Source organism: Muntiacus reevesi, chromosome 19 (assembly GCF_963930625.1).
Source record: "Muntiacus reevesi chromosome 19, mMunRee1.1, whole genome shotgun sequence".
Lineage (NCBI taxonomy): Eukaryota > Metazoa > Chordata > Mammalia > Artiodactyla > Cervidae > Muntiacus > Muntiacus reevesi.
This window is the reverse complement of record NC_089267.1, coordinates 14,552,251-14,573,734: the sequence shown is the minus strand read 5'-3', so window position 1 is coordinate 14,573,734 and position 21,484 is coordinate 14,552,251. Positions and strand designations below refer to the sequence as shown.

Here is a 21,484-nt window from a genome sequence, read left to right as displayed (position 1 = left end):
CTCTGTTAGTTTCCAAGGCAAACCATTCAATATCACAGTAATCCAAGTCTATGCCCCAACCAGTAATGCTGAAGAAGTTGAACAGTTCTATGAAGACTTACAAGACCTTCAAGAACTAATACCCAAAAAAGATGTTCTTTTCATTATGGGAGACTGGAATGCAAAAGTTAAGAAGTCAAGAGATACCTGGAGTAACAGGCAAATTTGGCCTTGGAGTACAGAATGAAGTAGAGCAAAAGCTAATAAGAGTTCTGCCAAGAGAATGAACTGGTCGTAGCAAATACCCTCTTCCAACAACACAAGAGAAGACTCTACACATGGACATCACCAGGTGGTCAATACTGAAATCAGATTGATTATATTCTTTGCAGCCAAAGATGCAGAAGCTCTATACAGTCAGCAAAAACAAGACTGGGAGCTGACTATGGCTCAGATCATGAGCTCCTTATTGCCAAATTCAGGCTTAAATTGAAGAAAGTGGGGAAACCACTAGACCATTCAGGTATGACCTAAATCAAATCCCTTATGATTATACACTGGAAGTGACAAATAGATTCAAGGAATTATTTGTTAGACAGGGTGCCTGAAGAACTATGGATGGAGGTTCATGACATTGTACAAGAGACAGGGATCAAGACCATCCCCAATGAAAATAAGTGCAGAAAGGCAAAATGGTTGTCTGAGGAGGCCTTACAAATAGCTGTGAAAAGAAGAGAAGTGAAAGGCAAAGGAGAAAAGAAAAGATATACCCATTTGAATGCAGAGTTCCAAAGAATAGCAAGGAGAGATAACAAAGCCTTCCTCAGTGATCAATAAAAAAAATAGAGCAAAACAACAGAATGGGATAGAGATCTCTTCAAGAAAATTAAAGATACCAAGGGAACATTCATGCAAAGATGGGCACAATAAAGGACAGAAATGGTATGAACCTAACAAAAGCAGAAGATATTAACAAGAGGTGGCAAGAATACACAGAAGAACTGTACAAAAAAATCTTCACAACCCAGATAATCATGATAGTGTGATCACTCACCTAGAGCCAGACATCCTGGAATGTGAAGTCAAGTGGGCCTTAAGAAGCATCACTACGAACAAAGCTAGTGGAGGTGATGGAATTCCAGTTGTGCTATTACAAAACCTAAAAGATGATGCTGTGAAAGTGCTGCACTCAATATGCCAGCAAATTTGGAAAACTCAGCAGTGCCCACAGGACTGGAAAAGGTCAGTTTTTATTCCAATCCCAAAGAAAGGCAATGCCAAAGAATGCTCAAACTACTGTACAATTGCACTCATCTCACACACTACGAAAGAAATGTTCAAAATTCGCCAAGCCAGGCTTCAACAGTACATGAACCGTGAACTTCCAGATGTTCAAGCTGGATTTAGAAAAGGCAGAGGAACCAGAGATCAAATTGCCAACATCTGATGGATCATCGAAAAAGCAAGAGAGTTCCAGAAAAACATCTGCTTCTGCTTTACTGACTGTGCCAAAGCCTTTGACTCTGTGGATCACAACAAATTGTGGAAAATTATCAGACCACCTGACCTGCCTCTTGAGAAATCTGGATGCAGATCAGGAAGCAACAGTTAGAACTGGACATAATAGACTGGTTCCAAATAGGGAAAGGAGCACGTCAAGGTTGTATGTTGTCACCCTGCTTATTTTAACTTATATGCAGAGTACATCATGAGAATCGCTGGGCTGGATGAAGCTCAAGCTGGAATCAAGATTGCCGGGAGAAATACAAATAACCTCAGATATGCAGATGACACCACCTTTATGGCAGAAAGTGAAGAACTAAAGAGTCTCTTGATGAAAGTGAAAGAGAAGAGTGAAAAAGTTGGCTTAAAACTCAACACTCAGAAAACTAAGATCATGGCATCTGGTCCCATCACTTCATGGCAAATAGATGGGGAAACAATGCAAACAGTGAAAGACTTTATTTTCTGGGGCTCCAAAATCACTGCAGATGGTGACTGCAGTCATGAAATAAAAAGATGCTTGCTCCTCAGAAGAAAAGTTATGATCAACCTAGACAGCAATTAAAAAGCAGAGACATTACTTTACCAACAAAGGTCCATCTAGTCAAAGCTATGGTTTTTCCAGTAGTCATGTATGGATGTGAGAGTTGGACTATAAAGAAGGCTGAGCACCAAAGAATTGATGCTTTTGAATTGTGGTGTTGGAGAAGACTCTTCAGAGTCTCTTGAACTGCAAGGAGATCCAGTCATTCCTAAAGGAAGTCAGTCCTGAATATTCATTGGAAGGACTGATGTTGAAGCTGAAACTCCAATATTTTGGCCACCAGATGCGAAGAGCTCACTCATTGGAAAAGACCTGATGCTGGGAAAGATTGAAGGTGGGAGGAGAAGGGGATGACAGAGGATGAGATGGCTGGATGGCATCACTGACTCAATGGACACGAGTCTGAGTAAACTCTGAGAGCTGGTGATCGACAGGAGGCCTGGCGTGCTTCAGTGCACGGGGTCTCAAAGAGTCGGACACAACTGGGCGACTGAGTTGACTGACTTCTTCATCCAGACAAACCACTGCTTCCTTAGATCTTCCCTCAAACCACCAAAACAAAACCTAAATTCTGTTACTGTCTCTTGCAAACACATTTTTACTTAGAGGCGTCATGGTCAGCCATGGTGTATGTTCTCCCTTAATGCAAGTAGTAGACCCATGCTGCCCAATTACGAGAGTATTCCTGGAAGTCTTTGGCTGGAGGGCAGGACAGGTAGAAAATGAAATACAGAAACTCTCAAGTTTAAATTGTATAATAATACTAACCTATACATCTATGCCTCTTTAGTCACTGGGTGAGAATAAGAGAAAATGTTTACCACCTCTATTTACTTAGGAAATAGCTTCAGGTAGTCAACATGGTTTTCAGTGAGCAAATGACATAAATCCAGCCACATTCTCTTCATTTTGGTTGAGTCGAAGTGTATTTTATAAACTAAAAATCCAAATTCTTCTGTGTGACCTAATCACCATTCTGTACAAGGTAGTCTTTTCTATAGGATGTCTGCTAGACCACAAGTACCATTTTTAAAAGATGACGTTATTCTACATCAATGAATAAAATGAAATTAGGAAGATTTCTTGTTGAGTGCTTGTAAAATTACATATCTTACATGATTCACTGAAAAAGTATATTAATTTCCATAAAATAAGGAGTTTAAGTATCAACATATACAACAAATTTCAGAAAGAAGTTTAAAACTGGATGAATTATTCACCTCATAAACATATTTTCTAAAAACTGCCATCACATTTACACAAAGGAAATTGTTACTCACGCTTCATTAAGGGGTACAAAAATAAAATCCTTCTCAAAAATATCTACATGCCGGGTCCATGTTTTTACTCTTCCATGTCGCTTCTGCTGTATTCTGTAAGACAAGAGGGAAACTATCAAGCTTCTGAAATGCTTCCAGTGTTGTCAGCCTATATGCAGCAATTTATACATTACAGAGATTAAGATGTCAACAGATCAAACAGCTGTATAAGAGGATTTAACAAGATGTGAAAAGAAAGCAGAATATCTGAGATGGAGCTGGGAAGATGTGAAACTGACTATCAATGAATCTGGAAGAAAGAGATTCTTTAATTTCTACTATTACTTACTAGGGTGCTTATTGTTGCGGAACTGGTTTTAGCATAAATACTGAGTGAGCATCAGACTGTGACCTATAAGAACTAAGGTGAAGAGAGCAGGGAAAGTGAACACTATTTTACAGTAGATAAAACAGGACAGATTATCAGCACTGGTCAAAACCAACCACTACCATCAACTCTGGGCTTCCCTGATAGCTCCGCTGGTAAAGAATTTGTCTGCAATGCAGGAGACCCTGGTTCAATTCCTGGGTTGGGAAGTTCCCCTGGAGAAGGGATAGGCTACTCACTCCAGGATTCTTGGGCTTCCCTGGTAGCTCAGCTGGTAAAGAATTCACCTGCAGTTCAGGAGACCTGGGTTTGAACCCTGGATTGGGAAGATCCCCTGGAAAAGGGAAAGGCTACCCACTCCAGTATTCTGGCCTGGAGAATTTAATGGACTGTATAGTGCATGGGGTCACAAAGAGTTGGACACTACTGAGCGACTTTCACTTTCTTTCTTTCACCATAAACTCTAAGATACAAAATTAGACATCACTGAAATAGTAGAAAATTTATTTATATTGTACACAACAGCCATCAATTCAAGACACTTAATAGCACTGATAACAAAAATGGACTCTCTGTGAGTATCTTCTAACCAATTACCAGCAAGTATTAGAGCTGGAAGCACTCACTATATGGAAAGGCATTATAAATAACTCAGGGATCATATGTAGAATACTGTTCCCTTAACTTGTCTGAGAATTATTATCCAAAGAACTTATTAATACTACAGATTCACAGGTTCCACTGGTAGATACTACAGATGGAACATGCAGAGCGATTGGTATTTAATAACTTTCAAGATTAAATAAGTATTCAAGTAATTTTCCTTTTTTAAACTTTCAGATATATTTGGAAAACACTGATCAACATAGTAGACCTAAAACCTTTACGAATCCCAGGTATTCTTTGGGTTTTAAATATTATAAGCTATATAAATTTTGCTAACTGAGAATAGAAGGAAAACAGTTGCTTTAATATAAACAAGTGATTTTTTCCTAAGTTAAATTTAAGTGACCTACTACATCTATTAAATATTTTTAAAAAGCTTGACTTACGATAGATTAGTTGTTTCATGAAGATTTCTCCTCTCCCTTTGATTAAGGCGTTTATAGAAAAAAGAACTGAATATATGAATTCGGTCAGCTTCTTCTTTCTTCAATTTTTCAAGCACCAAATACCTGTTTTATAAAAAGCAATTCCAAATAGAATGAATTTAAGTTTGTGTACTAAAAACAGAGCAATCAAATACCTATTCACCACCAATCTCCATTCCTTTAAACTGAAAGACAGTTATAAACAAAGTTTATTTCATATTCTAGACAATGATTACTACCAGATTATTTGTAAGTAATAAAACATGATATTTGAGAGTAAAATTAGAACTGGAAAGATCTAATCTTTTTAAACAAGGGCATATTTATGAACATTCACATAAACTTTATCAAAGCCAACAAACAGAAATGATAGAAATGCTCATCAATGAATGAATGGAAAATGTAGTATAACTATACAATGGAAAATTACACAGCAATAAAAAGAAATGAAGTCGATGCACGTAGTTTCATAAAAAGAACCTTGAAAATGTTATGCTAAGTGCAAGAAGCTAGTAACAGAAAAGCACATATTCTGTGATTCCATGTATATGAAATGTTCAGAATATGCAAATCCACAGACATAGTGAAGAGACTGGTGGTTGCCAGGGCTGCGAGTAAGGTTCAAGGGAAATGGGGAGTCACTCCTCTAATGGGTACTGAATTTTGTGAGGGATGAAAATGTTCTTGTATTAATTACGGTGGTGGCTTCAAAACTGAACATACTAAAAACCACTGGAATTATACACTTAAAATGTGTGATTTGTATGGTATGTGCACTATGTCTTAATAAAGCTGCTATCTTTGTGTATTAAACTATGATGACCTAGCCATAGACTACTTTTTATAAAACAGAAAGAACCTGTACAGTGGTGAGGTTGTAACAATGACTAATCTTTAAAGTGATCTTACATCAGTTCTAATTTTTCCTTGCTTTACTTGTTTTTTTCCTGAAGGTAGGTGTATTAAAACAAATAGCCATGGTCCTTTAAATTACAAAGATAAATTATGATACATTAAATTTAATTGTGTATGTCCTAAACTCCCTCAAAGGAGCTATGCAAAGTCAAGCTTATGGCCACTTTCATCTTATTAAAATGAGGCTCATATGAAAGCCTTGTGAAATCTCGCACAGAAACAGCAAGTACCCACAGGGCACACCTTTGAGACCTGTCACTTTAATCATAATATTCAATAATCCTAAAGCTCAAAAAGGACATAACTTACAGATTTCTTCCTTTAGGGCAACTCAGTGTGCCCCCACAAAAGGCACAAGACAGTGAATCAGCTCATGACACAGTTTAAATCAACTGCTGAATTCTACATCTTATATTTAAAACATAGCATGTAGTGAATTAGACTTGAACTTACAAATTGTAACTATAATGGGTGAACCATGCTGCTTTACCACTAAAATGACAATGGCTCCTTTGTGAACTGAACTGAATGAACAATGGGATTTGGTGATTTAAGAAAACGGACTATACTTCATATATAAACAGATCCATGCTTTATTTTTGCAAATGGACAAAATAAATTTATTTAAAGATGAAAGGATTTTCATACAGAAAACTTAAGAAAGATCTACAGACATATTAGAAATAAGTTTTTGCAAGATGGCTGGCTATAAGATCAGAACATATTTTTACTGAAATACTCAAAAATATGAGTATCAGTCATCTCCAAATTGCATAAATTTAGTGGCGGGCTCCTCAAGCTTGGCACCATTGACATTTTAAGCCAGATAATTTTTTGTGGCTGGGATCGTCCTGTGCAGTGTAGTGTGTTTAGCATCATCTCTGGTCTCTACCCACTAGATGCTATTAGACTACATCTTTTCCTTCTGTGGGAACCAAAAATGCCCACAGCCATTGGCAAACATCCCTTGGGGCCAAAGCTGCCTCCAGTTGAGAATAACTGATTCAGTGCAATTACAATCAAAATCTCAAAAGGATTTTAAAAATTGTATTTGATGGGCTGATACTAAAATTTATCTGAAAGAATTAAGAAGGTCAAGCATATCCAAAACATTTGTGAAGAATATTGCCTTTTTAGATAACAAGAATAAAGAAACAGTAATCACTGCAGTGTGGGACTGATGCAGGGATAGGTACACGGCCAGTGGAACAGACTACAGAGCCCTGAAAAGAGATCTGTGCCACTGTTATCTTAGTGTATGACAAAGGCAGGATTTCACATTGGTGGGGAGAGAATGAACTGCTTCACAAATAATACCAGGGCAATTATTTGCCCATACTGAAAAACATGAAATTAAGTCTCTATCTGATACCATGCATAAAAACAAATCTTAGAGGAATTAAGGACATAAAAGTGAAAAAACAAAACTTCAAAAAGCCTTTTAAAGTAACTAGTTCTATCTCTCTAATCTGGTATACATCCATAAGTATTAATATTTCTGTGACTATATATAGTTCTGGGTTTTTCATGTACATGTATTAGGATTATTAATTTTAGTTTGAATAGCTGTTTCTTATTCTTTATCACAAAAAAAACCAGGAATTTCTTTCATTTTGGAATTTGTTTTCTTTCAGTGTATAAATCATTTAAATATTGAAAGTCACGAAGTTGTGCACCTGTTATTTTATAAAGTGGACAATCCAATAATTTAATTATGAAATTTAATTAAAGGATGAAGTTAAAAAAGATCTTTCCCTCTGTATTTTACTAACATTCTCTAGATACAATGCCCTTCTACCTCTTATAAGTATGGTAAACTGTTTAAAGGTTTGCTTCTAACCTGAAGAGTTAGAAATGGAAAAGGATGAGCAGCTCTGGTGGCAACTGAATTACTTATTTTAATAGTGAAATTTGAAAAAGTTTCCTCTTTTTAACTCGCTTCTAAAAATCATGAGACAAATACAAATGCAGATTTTTTAAAAAAAATCATGCATTTTGTTAGATTATTGGGAATAGTGATTTGCATGAGAAAAGGCAGAACTTGTTAGACAATGTAAGTTCATTGTATAAAATTTGCTTTAAAGTTTAACTATATGATGTCAAGAGGCCTACTGAAAATATATAAAGAATTTCAAAAGAGTAAAAAATGACTATAAAATCTCTAATGTAAAAAGTGTAGACTAGTATGAAATGCAATAAACTAAAATGTAAACAAAATATAGGAACTTATTTTTTAGATCCATCTATATACTTTCAGAAAGAATTTTTTAAACATAAAGACTTAAATAGGTTAAAAGTAAAAGGATGAATAAACATACATCATGCAAACATGAACCAAAAAAAAGCTGGAGTAGGTATTTTAATTTTGAACAAAGTAGGATTAAAAAAATGAGATTATCAGGAATAAAAAGGAACATTATGCAATGATAAGGGGCTTGACTCTCCAAGAAGACATTAACATACATGTACCTAACAAAAGAGCTTCACAATACATTAATGAGAAATAGACAAGTCAATAATTATAGTTGGAGATTAATGACTTTCTCAGGAATTGACAGAAAAAGCAGGTATAAAATCACTAAGGACAATGATGATATGAATAGTACTGTCAAACAACTTGACCTAGCTGGCATTCATAGAATACTTCATCCAATAAAAGCAGCACTGTTCTACACAATCGCTTAAGATTTTGCAGTTGCTTGGTTTCTTAAGGTAGTATACACTAGTATTAAGACATAACATCTTTTGAAAAATTATGGAAAAAATGCAGAACAGTTTACAATCTTAACCATTTTTAAGCATACAATTCAATAATGTTAAGTATATTCATACTGTGTGAAAGAGATCTCCAAAACTTTATTTTGCAAAAGCAAAACTCTGTATCCATTAAACAGTAACTCCCTTTTCCCTTGCTCTGCAGCCCTCGGTAATCAGTTCTTTGGTTTTCTATGAATTTGACTACTTCAGATCCTCATGTAAGTGGATTCACACAGTGTTTGTCTTTTTGTGAATGTCTCATTTCACACTGTATAATGTGTTCAGGTTCATCCATGCTGTAGCATGCGAAGGGTTTCCTTCCTTCGTAAGGGTGAATAGTAGTTCATTATACATATATATCACATTTGTTTATAACCTCATCCATCAATGGACGTATGTGCTGCTTCCACTTCTTAGCTATTATGAACAGTGCTACTATGAACATGGGTATACAAATCTCTCTAAAATAGCTCTACTTTCAACTCTTTTGTATATCCAGAAGTAGGGTTGCTAGATCAAATGGCAGTTCTATTTTCAATTTCTTGAGGAAACACAACACTGTCTTCCACAGAAGTTGTGTACAAGGGCTGGAACTTGTTCACATTCTCTTGTATACTTGTTATTTTGGGGGATTTTTTTTTTTTTTTTTTAAATAAAGCAGCCATCCTACTTAATGGGTGTGAGGTGAGACCTCACTGTGGTTTTGATGTTCACTTCTCTGATGATTAATAACATTGAAGATCTTTTCATATGCTTTGTTGGGTATTTTTATGAAATAATATCCTTTAATTTAGCTATAAAGAACTTTGAACTTGTCCTTGAATATGTATGAGGTTTCAAAAGAATCTACATATACAAACGTAGGCATTTAAAATCTAGGACAGTTTCTCTTGCCAGCAAATCTATATTTTAAAATTACCTCTCAAATACCTTCAGAATCTATTGTCTCCTTACTCGCTGTCTCTCTCTCTAAATCTACTCTGCAGGGTTTGTCCTCTTATAGCTCTTTTTCTCATTCTATATCCCTCACTGTGTAATTTCATCCATTCTCCTAATTAAACTACTATCTGTAAAGCCTTCTATCTCTGTGTGTCTCTAGGTCAGAACTCAACTGACATCTATAATCATATATACAATTGTTTATTGACACTCTCCCTTTTGTCATATCACAGTTTGGTTAGTGGCAAAATCATTTGGACATCTTACTAGTAAGAAAACTAGGAGTTATTTGACATCTATTTATTTATCTTCTTAATATGCAGTCGATCAGTCCAGGACTTCTGCTAAACAACTCTACCCCTTAAAACATCTCATTATTTCTTCTTTCATTCTTCTTCACTGTAACTAAAATGCCTTAACTAGGCTTCTTCTATCACCTTAATTAAATTTCCTTCAATCATCTCTCATCTAGACATTCACAATGAACCTGCTTGTCAAAATGACCTTAGGGAAACAATTATATGTCACTTTTCTGATCAAAATCTTTCATTGTGAATAATAATGCTGTCTTTTCCCAAAGTGTGGGCTGCAATCATGGGCTATAAAAATCAATCCAGCGGCTTTTGACAACCAGTTTTTTAAAAAAATATACATTTGAATAAACAAAATATATTGGAGATCACTAGACACACTGAACGTTGTTTTGTTCCACAGACACACTCATCTTACATCACAAAGCAGTAAACACATACAGTTTATACACACACAAACACACTACACATACATGCTATGTATGTGTATTCCAGTTCATGATGCAGGCCCTTCGAGGAAAGCTTCTTGATTCCTCATTTCTCAACCCCCAAAGAGAATGATGCTTTCTTTTTCTGCTATATTTGTACCATGCTAATGCTTCTGTCAATACTTTAATTCCATATTTGTATTCTCTATAAAATCATGAACTTCTAACACAGTGTGTATGTGTGCTCAGTCATTCAGTCATTTCTGACTCATTGAGACTCCATGGACTGTAGCCCACCAGGCTCCTTAGTCCATGGAATCTTCCAGGCAAGAATACTGGAGTGGGTTGCTATTTCCTTCTTCAGGGGATCTTGCTGACTCAGGGATCGTACCCAGGTCTCCTGCACTCAGGCAGATTCGTTACCATCTGAGCCATCAAGGAAGCCCCAAACACTCTAACAACAACAATGTAACAAGCTATTATTTATGATCACTTTGCATGTGATATTTTTTCTAGCATTTGAAATGTACATCTTAATTCTCATGATTCTTTCAGATATTATTCCCATTTTAAAAATTCATTACTTTTGAGGATAATTACTTGACAATATTGTGATGGTTTTTGCCACACATCAACATGAATTTGCCATGGGTATACATGTTTCCCCCACATCCTGAACCTCCCTCACACATTCCTCCCCACCCTATCCCTCTAGATGTCACCAGCTTTGGGTGCCCTCCTTCATGCATCAAACTCACACTGGACATCTGTTTTACACAGGGTAATGTATATGTTTCAATGCTATTCTCTCAAATCATCCCACCCTCTCCTTTTTCCACTGAGTTCAAATATCTGTTCTTTACGTCTGTGTCTCCTTTGCTGCCCTGCATGTAGAATCATCCATTGGTACCATCTTTCTAAATTCCATGTATATGCATTAATATACAGTATTCGTCTCTTTCTGCCCTGCAGACAGATTCATCAGATTTCATATATATGCATTAAATATATGGTATTTGTTTTTCTCCTTCTGACTGACTTCACGCTGTATAATAAACAGACTCTAGGTTCATCCACTTCATTAGAACTGACTCAAATGCATTCCTTCTTATAGCTGAGTAATATTCCATGGTGTATATGTACAACAATTTCTTTATCCATTCATCTGCTGATGGACATCTAGGTTGCTTCTGTGTCCTAGCTATTGTAAATAGTGCTGCAATGAACACTGGGTCTGACAATGAAAGTGCAGTGTCTCTTTCAATTCTGGTTTCTTCAGGGTATACGCCCAGCACTGGGACTGCTGGGTCATATAGCAGTTCTATTCCCAGTTTTTTAAGGAATCTCCACCTTCTTCTCCGTAGTGGCTGTACCAGTTTGCAATCCCACAAACAGTGTAAGAGGGTTCCCTTTCCTCCATACCATCTCCAGCACTACCATTCAACATAGTTTTGGAAGTCCTAGCCACAGCAATTAGATAAGAAAAAGAAGTACAAGGAATCCAGACTGGAAAAGGAGAAGCAAAACCCTCACTGCAGATGACATGATCCTCTACATAGGAAAGCCTAGAGAAGCCATCAGAAATTACCAAAGCTAGTCAATGAATACAGTAAAGTCACAGGATATAAAATTAATGTACAGAAATCCCTTGCACTCCTATTATTCTCATTTTTAAAATGAAGAAACACATACAGAGACATTACTTTCCAAATGTCACACAGTAAGTAGCATTGAAGGAATTCAAAATACAATTCTGAGTCTAGAAAACAAACATATACATTATGATGTGTTAAAAATTTGCTGAAAGGCTAGGAGAAAATTAACTTACTTCAAATAAAAGTCTATAATAACATCATTTAAAAATTCTCCTTCACTTAGACAATGCAGGTCCTCATTAGTAACGGAGATGCCTCCCTTAGCTGGAGGTGGTGGATATACTATCAATCTGTAACAAAATTTTAAAAAATAAGCAAACAAAACAAAAATAGGTCTGTATAACACTGAAATGTAATATCACAGAAAAGAAATTTAAGTGTTGCAAATGTAAAGGAATTCTCTCACTTTTCTACAGGACCCATGAAGATGGTATGGCTCTCTCCAGTTTCTTCCTCATCATCAAAAAATTGGAATTCTTGTTTGTTTTTAAGTTGTATTTTAGATTCAAGGGTCACCTGGTAAGGAAAATTAAATTACCAGTTCATAAAATCAATTTGAAAAAATTTCAACAGAAAGATAAGGCAAGAATGCTTTTCAATTAAAAAGGATTAAAAATAAGAAACAGGCAAAACTAGGGTCCACTTTCTTTTTATCTGTAGCTTCTAGAACAATGATACTTCTGATTTTTGTAACTGATTTTCTGGTATCTTAGACGTCTAAGATCTCTACCATCCATATTAAATTAGATTATGTTAGTAAAATCCAAAGAACAGATAGTGGTTTTTTCTCCTACAAGTGGAGGCCTACCTAAGTTCAGTGCCTAGGAAATCCATGGGATATGGGAGCAGAGGCTCAGGGAACACAGTCCATTGAGCTTCAGTTCTCCAGAATCAAGGCGTCCTTAAAGAAAGAGCCTTCCATTGAGATCTGAGTCCATCACAGCTGCCTTATGGCTCCGCTGCTCTTTTCTTCCTCTGGAATTATTTCCTGTGGCCAATTCTGCAAAAGAAGGGGAATGGTTCCCCTTCCTCCTCCTGTTCTTTTCTTCAACCCACTAACTGTGTGAATAGTTCTTTTCTGGTGAAGTCTTGATCAACTTCACCAATATTATGCCTTGGATAGACCTATTTCCAAATTTGTAGGCAGGCTGCAACATTTAAGTATTTCTAATAAATTGTCAACAAATTGTCAGCAAACTCCAGTTGCTGTGGTAGGAGACAAACTTCAAGTACATAAGTTGTATTTTTACTGATTAACCTATATTGTACACTATAGTAGTATTGTGGCCTTTGATTCAGGTGGCTTCAGAGTTACCTACTACACAATCAATTATTCTAGAATCAGTTATTCTAGAATTGGTGAGTCAGAATCAAAAGGTTTATATTCTTCCTTTCCAAGTTTTCAACCATGTGTGCACATATTACACATAAAAGTACAATACATCAGGGACCAAAACGCCTTTATTTGTATTGAAACCAATGTCACCAATAGGAATCACTAGCAAATTTAAGAACTAGAATACCAGTCACTTTGAATGTAGCACTGTATGTATATGTATGCTGGGGGGATCGGGGGAGGGGGGAGAAAAAGGGACGAGAGAAAAAGAAAAGGAGACAAAAAGTAAAGACAAGAACAGAATGTGGAAAGAAACTAAAATACTTCTGAGACTTGTAGCAAATACTCTTTGTGTCACAAATCACCCACCACCATTAATGTTTTGACACATTATAGTTTACAAATTACATATAAAAGCAAATAATTCTGAAATGGAAATAAAAAGAGCTAACTCTAAACAAGCAATATGATAATAAAACACATTTCCCTTTAAAGCTACCATTTAAAATTACATTAAAAAATAATTACATTTTTAATTTTGTTTTCTTTTTGCACACAACTTCCTTTGATGCTCTCTTCATAGGTTCTTGTACAGGCAACAAGTCTGCTATTGGCTTCATCAAAGGGAATTTTCACAAAAAAATTTGACACATTATTCTTTATACCAATGTCAGTAATAATATTTTCAAATAGCATATTTGCCTGAGGATCAAGGCCATTTTGAAAAATTAGAATTATGTATTGTTCTTCCAAATCTGAAAAGAAATCAATATAATTATAAGTCTAAAAGAAAAAAATAAGTAAATAGATACTAAAATAAAAAGTAACTAGTTATTTCCAAGAACATCACCAGAAATCCTGGTATAAATGTTCAAAACAGTGTTTGGCATACAGCGGATATACAATAAATACCAAAATAATGACCAATAATACTGTCACCTAACAATGTCACCTAAGTTAATTGAGAAAGGAACCAGAACACATTACCCTAGCAGCAGCTCTAGAATGAATCTACTCATACATGTAATTAATTTATTTCACCTAATAGGATCCAAATATATTGAGTTTTAAACATACCATCAGTCAATGCTGCTGTTAAACACATAGAAGAAACTGCCATGTAAATTGGCAGTAACTCCAGATTTAACTGTAAAAACCAATATTCACTAATGTGCCAACTTTTGCAGCTTTCATAGTTATTTATCACTTACTTATCATTAAGCTGAAGGAGCAATTACTGTGAAATATTTTATAACTAGTCACGCTATGCCACAAATGTTGGGGGAAAGGGAAACAAACAAACTGGAGAACCACATTGATTTATTGTAGAAAATGAAGACCTGTTAATGAACTTTCAAACTTTCTATTTAGGCTAAGTTTTAAAGGTTGCAATTTGATGGCTGATTTATAGTTACAACTTCTATCAGTACATTAAAACAAAACAAAAAACCTCATTTTCCTCAGATTATATACAGTGTTAAAGAAAGACTATATATATTTGGGGGTTTCAACCCATTTTGAAAACTTTCCAAATGGCAAAACCTGGGTTTAATCTTCAGAACTTCCATTTTCTATGGACTTTTCCTCTTCTATAAAATGAGGAAGTAACATCTTATAACGTCATTATCAAGATTGTAGGTAGTACAAACATATCCAAGGTATATATCAATATCAACTCACAGTCTGCTAACCAATGTATTGTACATTTGTTCTACATAACTTACTTGTTAATTTATTTACTCCTTTACAGTCATTCCAAACTTTATCCTCCATGTTCATCTGCAGTTGCATGCTCAGCTTCTGATAAACTGCCGGTGTAGTCTGAAGAAACACTATTGGTAATTTTCGGACATTACACCATTCACATTTTGTTAGATCAGAGGTATTTAAAGTAATCCCTACAGGATCATTTTCTGGTTCTGGAGAAAAATAAATGGAAATGGGAAAGGGATCAATTCTTAAGAGGGCAAAATCATGAAGGAGGAAACTAAGGAATTACGATTTTAAAGTACACGTTATGAAAAACTGAAACTCAGAGTGTTAGTTGCTCAGTTGTGTCCCACTCTGAAACGTCATGGACTGTAGCTGCCACACTAACATGTCCAAGGATTTTCCAGGCAAGAATAGTGGAGTGGGTACCCATTCCATTCCCTTCTCCAAGGGATCTTCTTGACTCAGGGATCGAACCTAGGTCTCCTGCATTGCAGGCAGATTCTTTACTATCTGAGCCATAAGGGAAGCCCCCACATATTTACTATATTCTGTACATGGTAACTCTAGTGGGAAAATGAAGAAAAATCTTTGATCTTAAAGAAGTATCTAAATAAGATGGAAAGAGAATTCTAATGAAGAATACTTAAAAACTTAAACATAGCTTCTGGAATGTTATAGTATGAAAATTCCACTCTTTAAGGTATAATGCCCTTTGTTACGATACATATAATAACTAATTATCTTAGTGAATTCTAAAAATAACGTTTTTTATTCCAGTAAAGTGTTTTAGTGTTAACAAAGCTTAGTGAGCAGTAGGACATAAAACAGCTTACCTTCTAGCTGTATCTTGATAGAATCTAAACAAAACTAAAAATAAGATAAATTAGTAACAATCATAGATTTTTGGGGAAGATTTTGCTACAGAGACCCTAAACAACATGCTTTTGGGACTTAGCCTACAGAAGGCAGAAAAACTGATCCATGTACTTCATTTGTCCATCTGGCTTTACAATACCAAGAATGACACCCGCCTCTATTCATTAAAAAACAGTTGGAAACACAGAATTAAGGACACCGAGTTAAGAAGGTTTATAAAATAAATACAGTGCTATTGGAAGATTAACATACCAACAATGCATGGGATACATCAGAAAGAAAAAAAAAATGACTTAGAAGGCAGATTAAGGAGATTATGTTACAATCTTAAATAGAAAATATACATTTGAATTGGACTGGTGCTAAGAGAATAAGAATGAGACAGGTATGATAGGTAAGATAAAGGGACTAAAGAAAGTTCTTTGGGTTCTCTGGACACTGAACTAGTTCAAAAGCACAGTGTCTCTTGGGCGGCCACCAAAGTCCAATAATCTATTTCTAGGAGTCACTACGTTACAAGACATTTTTCTGCAGACCCCAAAGCTTCTGAATTCTTCTCTCATAAATTTCCTCAAAATACTGTTTTCATGCATTGGGCTGGCATGAGAATAAAACGGTAACACACTGGAGTGAATTCCAACTCAGTGAGAATAAACATTTCCCTATAATAATTATGCACAACTTTGAATATTGTTAAAATTATAAAAAAAATTTTATTGGAATACATATGACAAAGTTTTTACCCACTAATATTTATGGTGAGTAGCTATTTATAAGTGTCTATATATTCCTAAAGCAACTTTAAATCTTGAAATAATTGTAATATTCTATTAAATATTTTAACTTATAAATTTTAACATATATTAGTCTTAGCCACAAAATTCTGAATCTTATAATTGGTAGTAAAGAGTACAGTGTGTACTTACAATTACAGGTTCTATTAATAGTCGGAAGAGTGTTCCTACTCGTATACTTCGACAGTTTAAAACTACGGTATCAGAGGAGCTTTGGCAGCTTAAAGATACAGGATCAACTAAAGTGTCTTGAGAAATCACTTTGCGACGTTTTAGAGGTGTGGTGATAATAGAATTACCAAACTGAAAAAGGAAAAATTTTTCACTTAGTAAGTTATTAAAACAAGACTGCAAACTAAGTAGACATAGCAAAGAAGACCTAACAGAAGAAATGTAATTGTCAAAACATAAAATTGATTTTACTTCAACAGTGTTAGATGAGTATTTATTAATTTTATAACAGTAACACTAAACTCTTCCTGTTTCATCTTGCTACTTTACCTAGTTATTAGGTGAAACTCCTGTAACAGCCCAGCAGTGAGAAATGGTACTTTAGGAATCAGACAGCCTGGGTTCAAAACACAGTTTTACTACCTTTCAATAATCTGATCTTGTAAAACTTAATAAGCTTCTAAACTAAAAATTTTGGTTTCCTAAACTAAAATGTAACAGTATTTACTCAAATTAGCTAATGTATATAAGCAGCTTAGCATTGTGCTTCATGCATGGTAAAATGCTGGATAACAGTTATCTAGTAAGAGTGGTAGCAGTTGCTGTATTTGGATTAAATTAGCAGCTCTTTAGAAAACTGATAATTTAGGAAAATGGTTATTTACATTATAAAATGATGCTTCTTTATATATTAAAAAGTATTAAATGACTTTATCTGTTAAAATAAGATTTCAGTCATTCCCAAATGCAAATTAATCATAATATAAAAGTGTCTTTGTAAGTACATATTTAAATTAAATGTAATTAAAAGTAAAGATGTTAAAATCCTTATCATCAAAAAAATAAAACAGTATCTTCATTAAAATGAATATTTTCCCAGGTTATGAACAGATATCTATCAGAGAGGTTTAAAAACTTTTTGTAGCTTTAGAATTATTTCTTCAAACGAGATGTTACTTAGCTCAATAGTAAGTTAGGTTGTTTCCAGCAATCTAACACTTAAAAATATATTTTATTTTTTTGTACCTTACATAAAAACTCTTATTTATACCCTTTACTCATTTTTCTATAGTTGCTTCTATTTCTTGATTTTTAAGAAGTCAAAACTATGTAAAGGACCAACTTATAACTCTGTCACATATTTCAATATTTTTTCCCATTTGCATTACCTATTAAATTCTGTGGATGGTGCTTTGGTTCACTGTATGGTACTTTCCATTGAAACAAATATATTCATCTCTTCATTTATTACTTTTGCTTGTACTGAAATGTTTGGAAAGGCATTTCCTAAAATTACACTAAAAGTATCAACCTATATTTTTTCTATTATTATAGTTACTTTTGGTTTTCCATTTCTTACTGATCCCATCTTAACAATCAAATATGTATGTTTCCATATTTTAATCTACAACTTTCCATATTCCTGACATGTGTACATACAACTTTTTAACATACAAATTTATTTTTTAGGTTCTTTATACAAAAATAAGAAAATATGCACATAATTTCTGCGTCTACCTTGGTATTCTCACAAAACAGTGCCATGTAGAAAATCCTAAGCCATTGATACAGCTCCAATTTTCATTGACAATGGCTGTGTAATAGTCCACGGTACATATATACTATAGTTTCTTCAGTAATTTCTGTGAAAGTGAAAGTGAAGTCGCTCAGTCCTGTCCAACTCTTTGCGACCCCGTGGACTGTAGCCTACCAGGCTCCTCCCTCCATGGGATTCTCCAGGCAAGAATACTGGAGTGGGTTGCCATTTCCTTCTCCAGGGGATCTTCCCAACCCAGGGATCGAACCCAGGTCTCCCACATTGTAGGCAGACACTTTAACCCCTGAGCCACCAGCGAAGCCCCTATGTAATTTCTATATCAATCATTAAAATGATTGCTTGCTAATAATTATATTTATATATATAATCAAAGCACTGGAGGTTAAAGATTCCTTTGAGTCTAGGGAATGAATTACTTGGTCATTCAGTATACATTTAAAATATTTTAGTAGATGCTTTTACTCTTTTTTCCAAAAGGCCACAACTTACCTTTTTTTCATTAGCATATAAGGAAAGTACCCTTTACCTTGGATTTTTGCCAATATATATGTTAACTGATTTTGCATTAATTGTGAAAGTTTGTTAAGTATATGGTTATATTTAATTTTCTTTGACATGTACTTTTCCTATAAAAAAATTTATTTATTTATTATTTATTTATTATCTGAATTTCTCTTCTTTTGGTCTATTCCTGTCTTTTTAAAATTTTCTTTTTCTTTCTAACTTTTAAAAGTTCTTGGTTTATTATAGACATCAGCGTAGTTTACCTGTATTACAAATATTCCTTTCTAGACCTATTGTTGACATTTCTTTTGTCATCTGAATATTTTAAAAATTTTACAGTAAAACATAAAATATACTAAAACAATATTATGCTATTAATAAAATATACCCAAGTTAAAATGACCTCTGTCTACTAGATTATACAAATATTATGTGTTTTATACTTACATTTTGCTTACTAAATGTTGATGATGCTTCTTTTTGTTCAATTTTTCACACTTTAAGCCTTTAATTAAAATATATTTTTATGTATGCTTTAATGTTCTTTCAATAATCTTCCCAGTGTTATTTTAAGTTCTACTTAATGAATAATTCATTTTTTCCTATTGACACCACCAAATTATCCTCCCCCAAATATTTACATATCAAAGGAGAAATCTGAATAAATTCTAATAAATGTGAAAAGTACCTGGTCTTTCATTCTTGCTTTTCTTGGCAATGTAACTGTATTTAATTCTGAATCTGCTGGAATGCTTCTTAGTTCATGCTCTATTCTACAAGTGTTTTCATTTAGTGCTGCTTCTACTTTTTCAGTGGATGGTGCTGGGGAAGAACATGCTGAATCAGGTTGAGGAGAGACACTTTCTCTTCTGCTAGTCCTGTCATTGTCATCATCATCATCATCATCACTGGACAAAATGACTATAAAGAAAGTGTTAAGTACTTCAGGTATTTCATTCTTGTCAGTTAAAAATGTTAAGTACATGACAAAAGTTGGAAATATACAAAATTTGCTTTAGATCTCCTCCTGATCTGAGATTAATAAAAATGAAGATACAATCCATTCTATCTGATGAAAATTAATTTTGTAGAGCAATTAGAAATGACATTTTAAAAATAACATACAAATGTAAAATTAGTCACCCACACAGAAACATACACAAGTTACAACAAAAATTGCATGTTTATCATTAGGTCTATTTCAGAGTTCCAGAAAGTTTAAGTATGAAGAGAATCTGCAAACAAATTATTCATAAAATACCATGCATTTTAAAAGTCTGTAAGACTGCACGTGATCAAATAATTTTTATCTCACACAAGAAATCACTAATATCACTACTAGTCTTTGGGACAACCTGAACCAGTGCCTGAAAGTGAAAGTCACTCAGTAGTGTCTGATTCTTTGTAATCTCATGGACTATTCAGTTCATGGAATTCTCTAGGCAAGAATACTGGAGTGGGTAGCCTTTCCCTTCTCCAGGGGATCTTCCGAACCCAGGGACTGAACCCAGGTCTCCTGCATTGCAGGTGAATTTTTTACCAGCTGAGCCACAATTATTGGACCAATGCCTAATATCCAGTAAATCCTGTTGAGTAAATGATCATGGGTAAGACATTACATGAAGGTTATTTGCTCTTATACCATGTACTTATTATTGAATCTTTTCAAACTCCTCTCTATATCAGATTCTGCAGAGCCAGCATACTTCACTTGAGTCAAAATCCTAACTCATTACTCTGGTTCACAGATGTATGTAATTTGGACCCAGGCTACTTTCTCATACTGCTTCATTTTTTTCTCTTTCTGTTTCACCAACACCAGCTTGTTTCTCTATCTGATTGTAATTCTCCTAACACTTTTGCACTTTTGTCATCAAAGAATTGGTTTAAATACCACTTTTTGATTAACTACCCAATCTAAAGTAAGCACACAGATATTTTGTTTATTCACATCAACTGATTTAAATTTATGTTGTCTTTTACTGTGGATGTACACTCACTCATTTGTCTCTCCCCACTAAAGTATAAAGAACAAGAAAATTGCCTTGTTTACTGCTATATTCCCAACATCCAAAATACTATGTGGTAAAGAAAGTCATGTGTTGAAGACTGTAAAAACTTGTAGCAACAAATCTGTTTTCCCCTATCATATATCATACACATAAATGCTTAGTTATTATTTGAGTCATATAACAAGTCCCAGAGAGGGATCACCCCCAGCATCATACCATTCATCTTTTTAATTTTGCTATCCAGTCTCAAAACAAATGCTAAAGTTGTTTTTCAGAAATGATACTTTATTAACAGAAAATATAACAGGCCAGATTATAAGGCCCAAGACCCTAGTTTTCAAGTCATTTACACACACTTGAAAGTTAGGGTCTTGCCACTCACTAGTCATTTGCCTCAGTTTCTCCTCTGTGATACAGGGGACAACAAAGTCTTAGGAACAAATGATTTAATGTGTAAAAGATTTATTAACATAGCACCTGACGCATAAAAGCTTTAGAAAAATCCATGAACTGCTTATATTGTTTATGAAGAAGCACATATTCAACAGTAAGCCTAGGTTCAATCTATGTCATTTTTTTTGTGCCTCAGGAACATTAAAACTTCTGTATCTGCTCTATCAAAAACTTATTTTAAAGCCCCAATGCTGCAACAGATAGAACTATACTATATAGTTATTGTTTTATTAAAGTAAATGAGGGTTGTGCTCAATGTCACCGTAATTACAAAGCAAATAGGGAGAGAGTATGTAAA

General features: G+C 34.5%; 1 protein-coding gene across 9 annotated transcripts in view; it reads right to left on the bottom strand.

The window, feature by feature from the left end:
* The window catches only part of SENP6 (SUMO specific peptidase 6), a 129,095-nt gene that overhangs the window by 15,281 nt on the left and 92,330 nt on the right, over nucleotides 1-21,484 (bottom strand). For all 9 annotated transcript variants that reach the window (XM_065911598.1, XM_065911599.1, XM_065911600.1 and 6 more), the window contains 9 exons: nucleotides 19,410-19,642; nucleotides 16,621-16,791; nucleotides 15,652-15,685; nucleotides 14,830-15,024; nucleotides 13,634-13,860; nucleotides 12,176-12,285; nucleotides 11,943-12,059; nucleotides 4,726-4,848; nucleotides 3,307-3,399 (listed from right to left, as the gene is read on the bottom strand). In XM_065911598.1, the coding sequence (XP_065767670.1) occupies nucleotides 3,307-3,399; nucleotides 4,726-4,848; nucleotides 11,943-12,059; nucleotides 12,176-12,285; nucleotides 13,634-13,860; nucleotides 14,830-15,024; nucleotides 15,652-15,685; nucleotides 16,621-16,791; nucleotides 19,410-19,642 (1,303 nt within the window). The remainder of the gene's footprint in view (nucleotides 1-3,306; nucleotides 3,400-4,725; nucleotides 4,849-11,942; nucleotides 12,060-12,175; nucleotides 12,286-13,633; nucleotides 13,861-14,829; nucleotides 15,025-15,651; nucleotides 15,686-16,620; nucleotides 16,792-19,409; nucleotides 19,643-21,484) is intronic.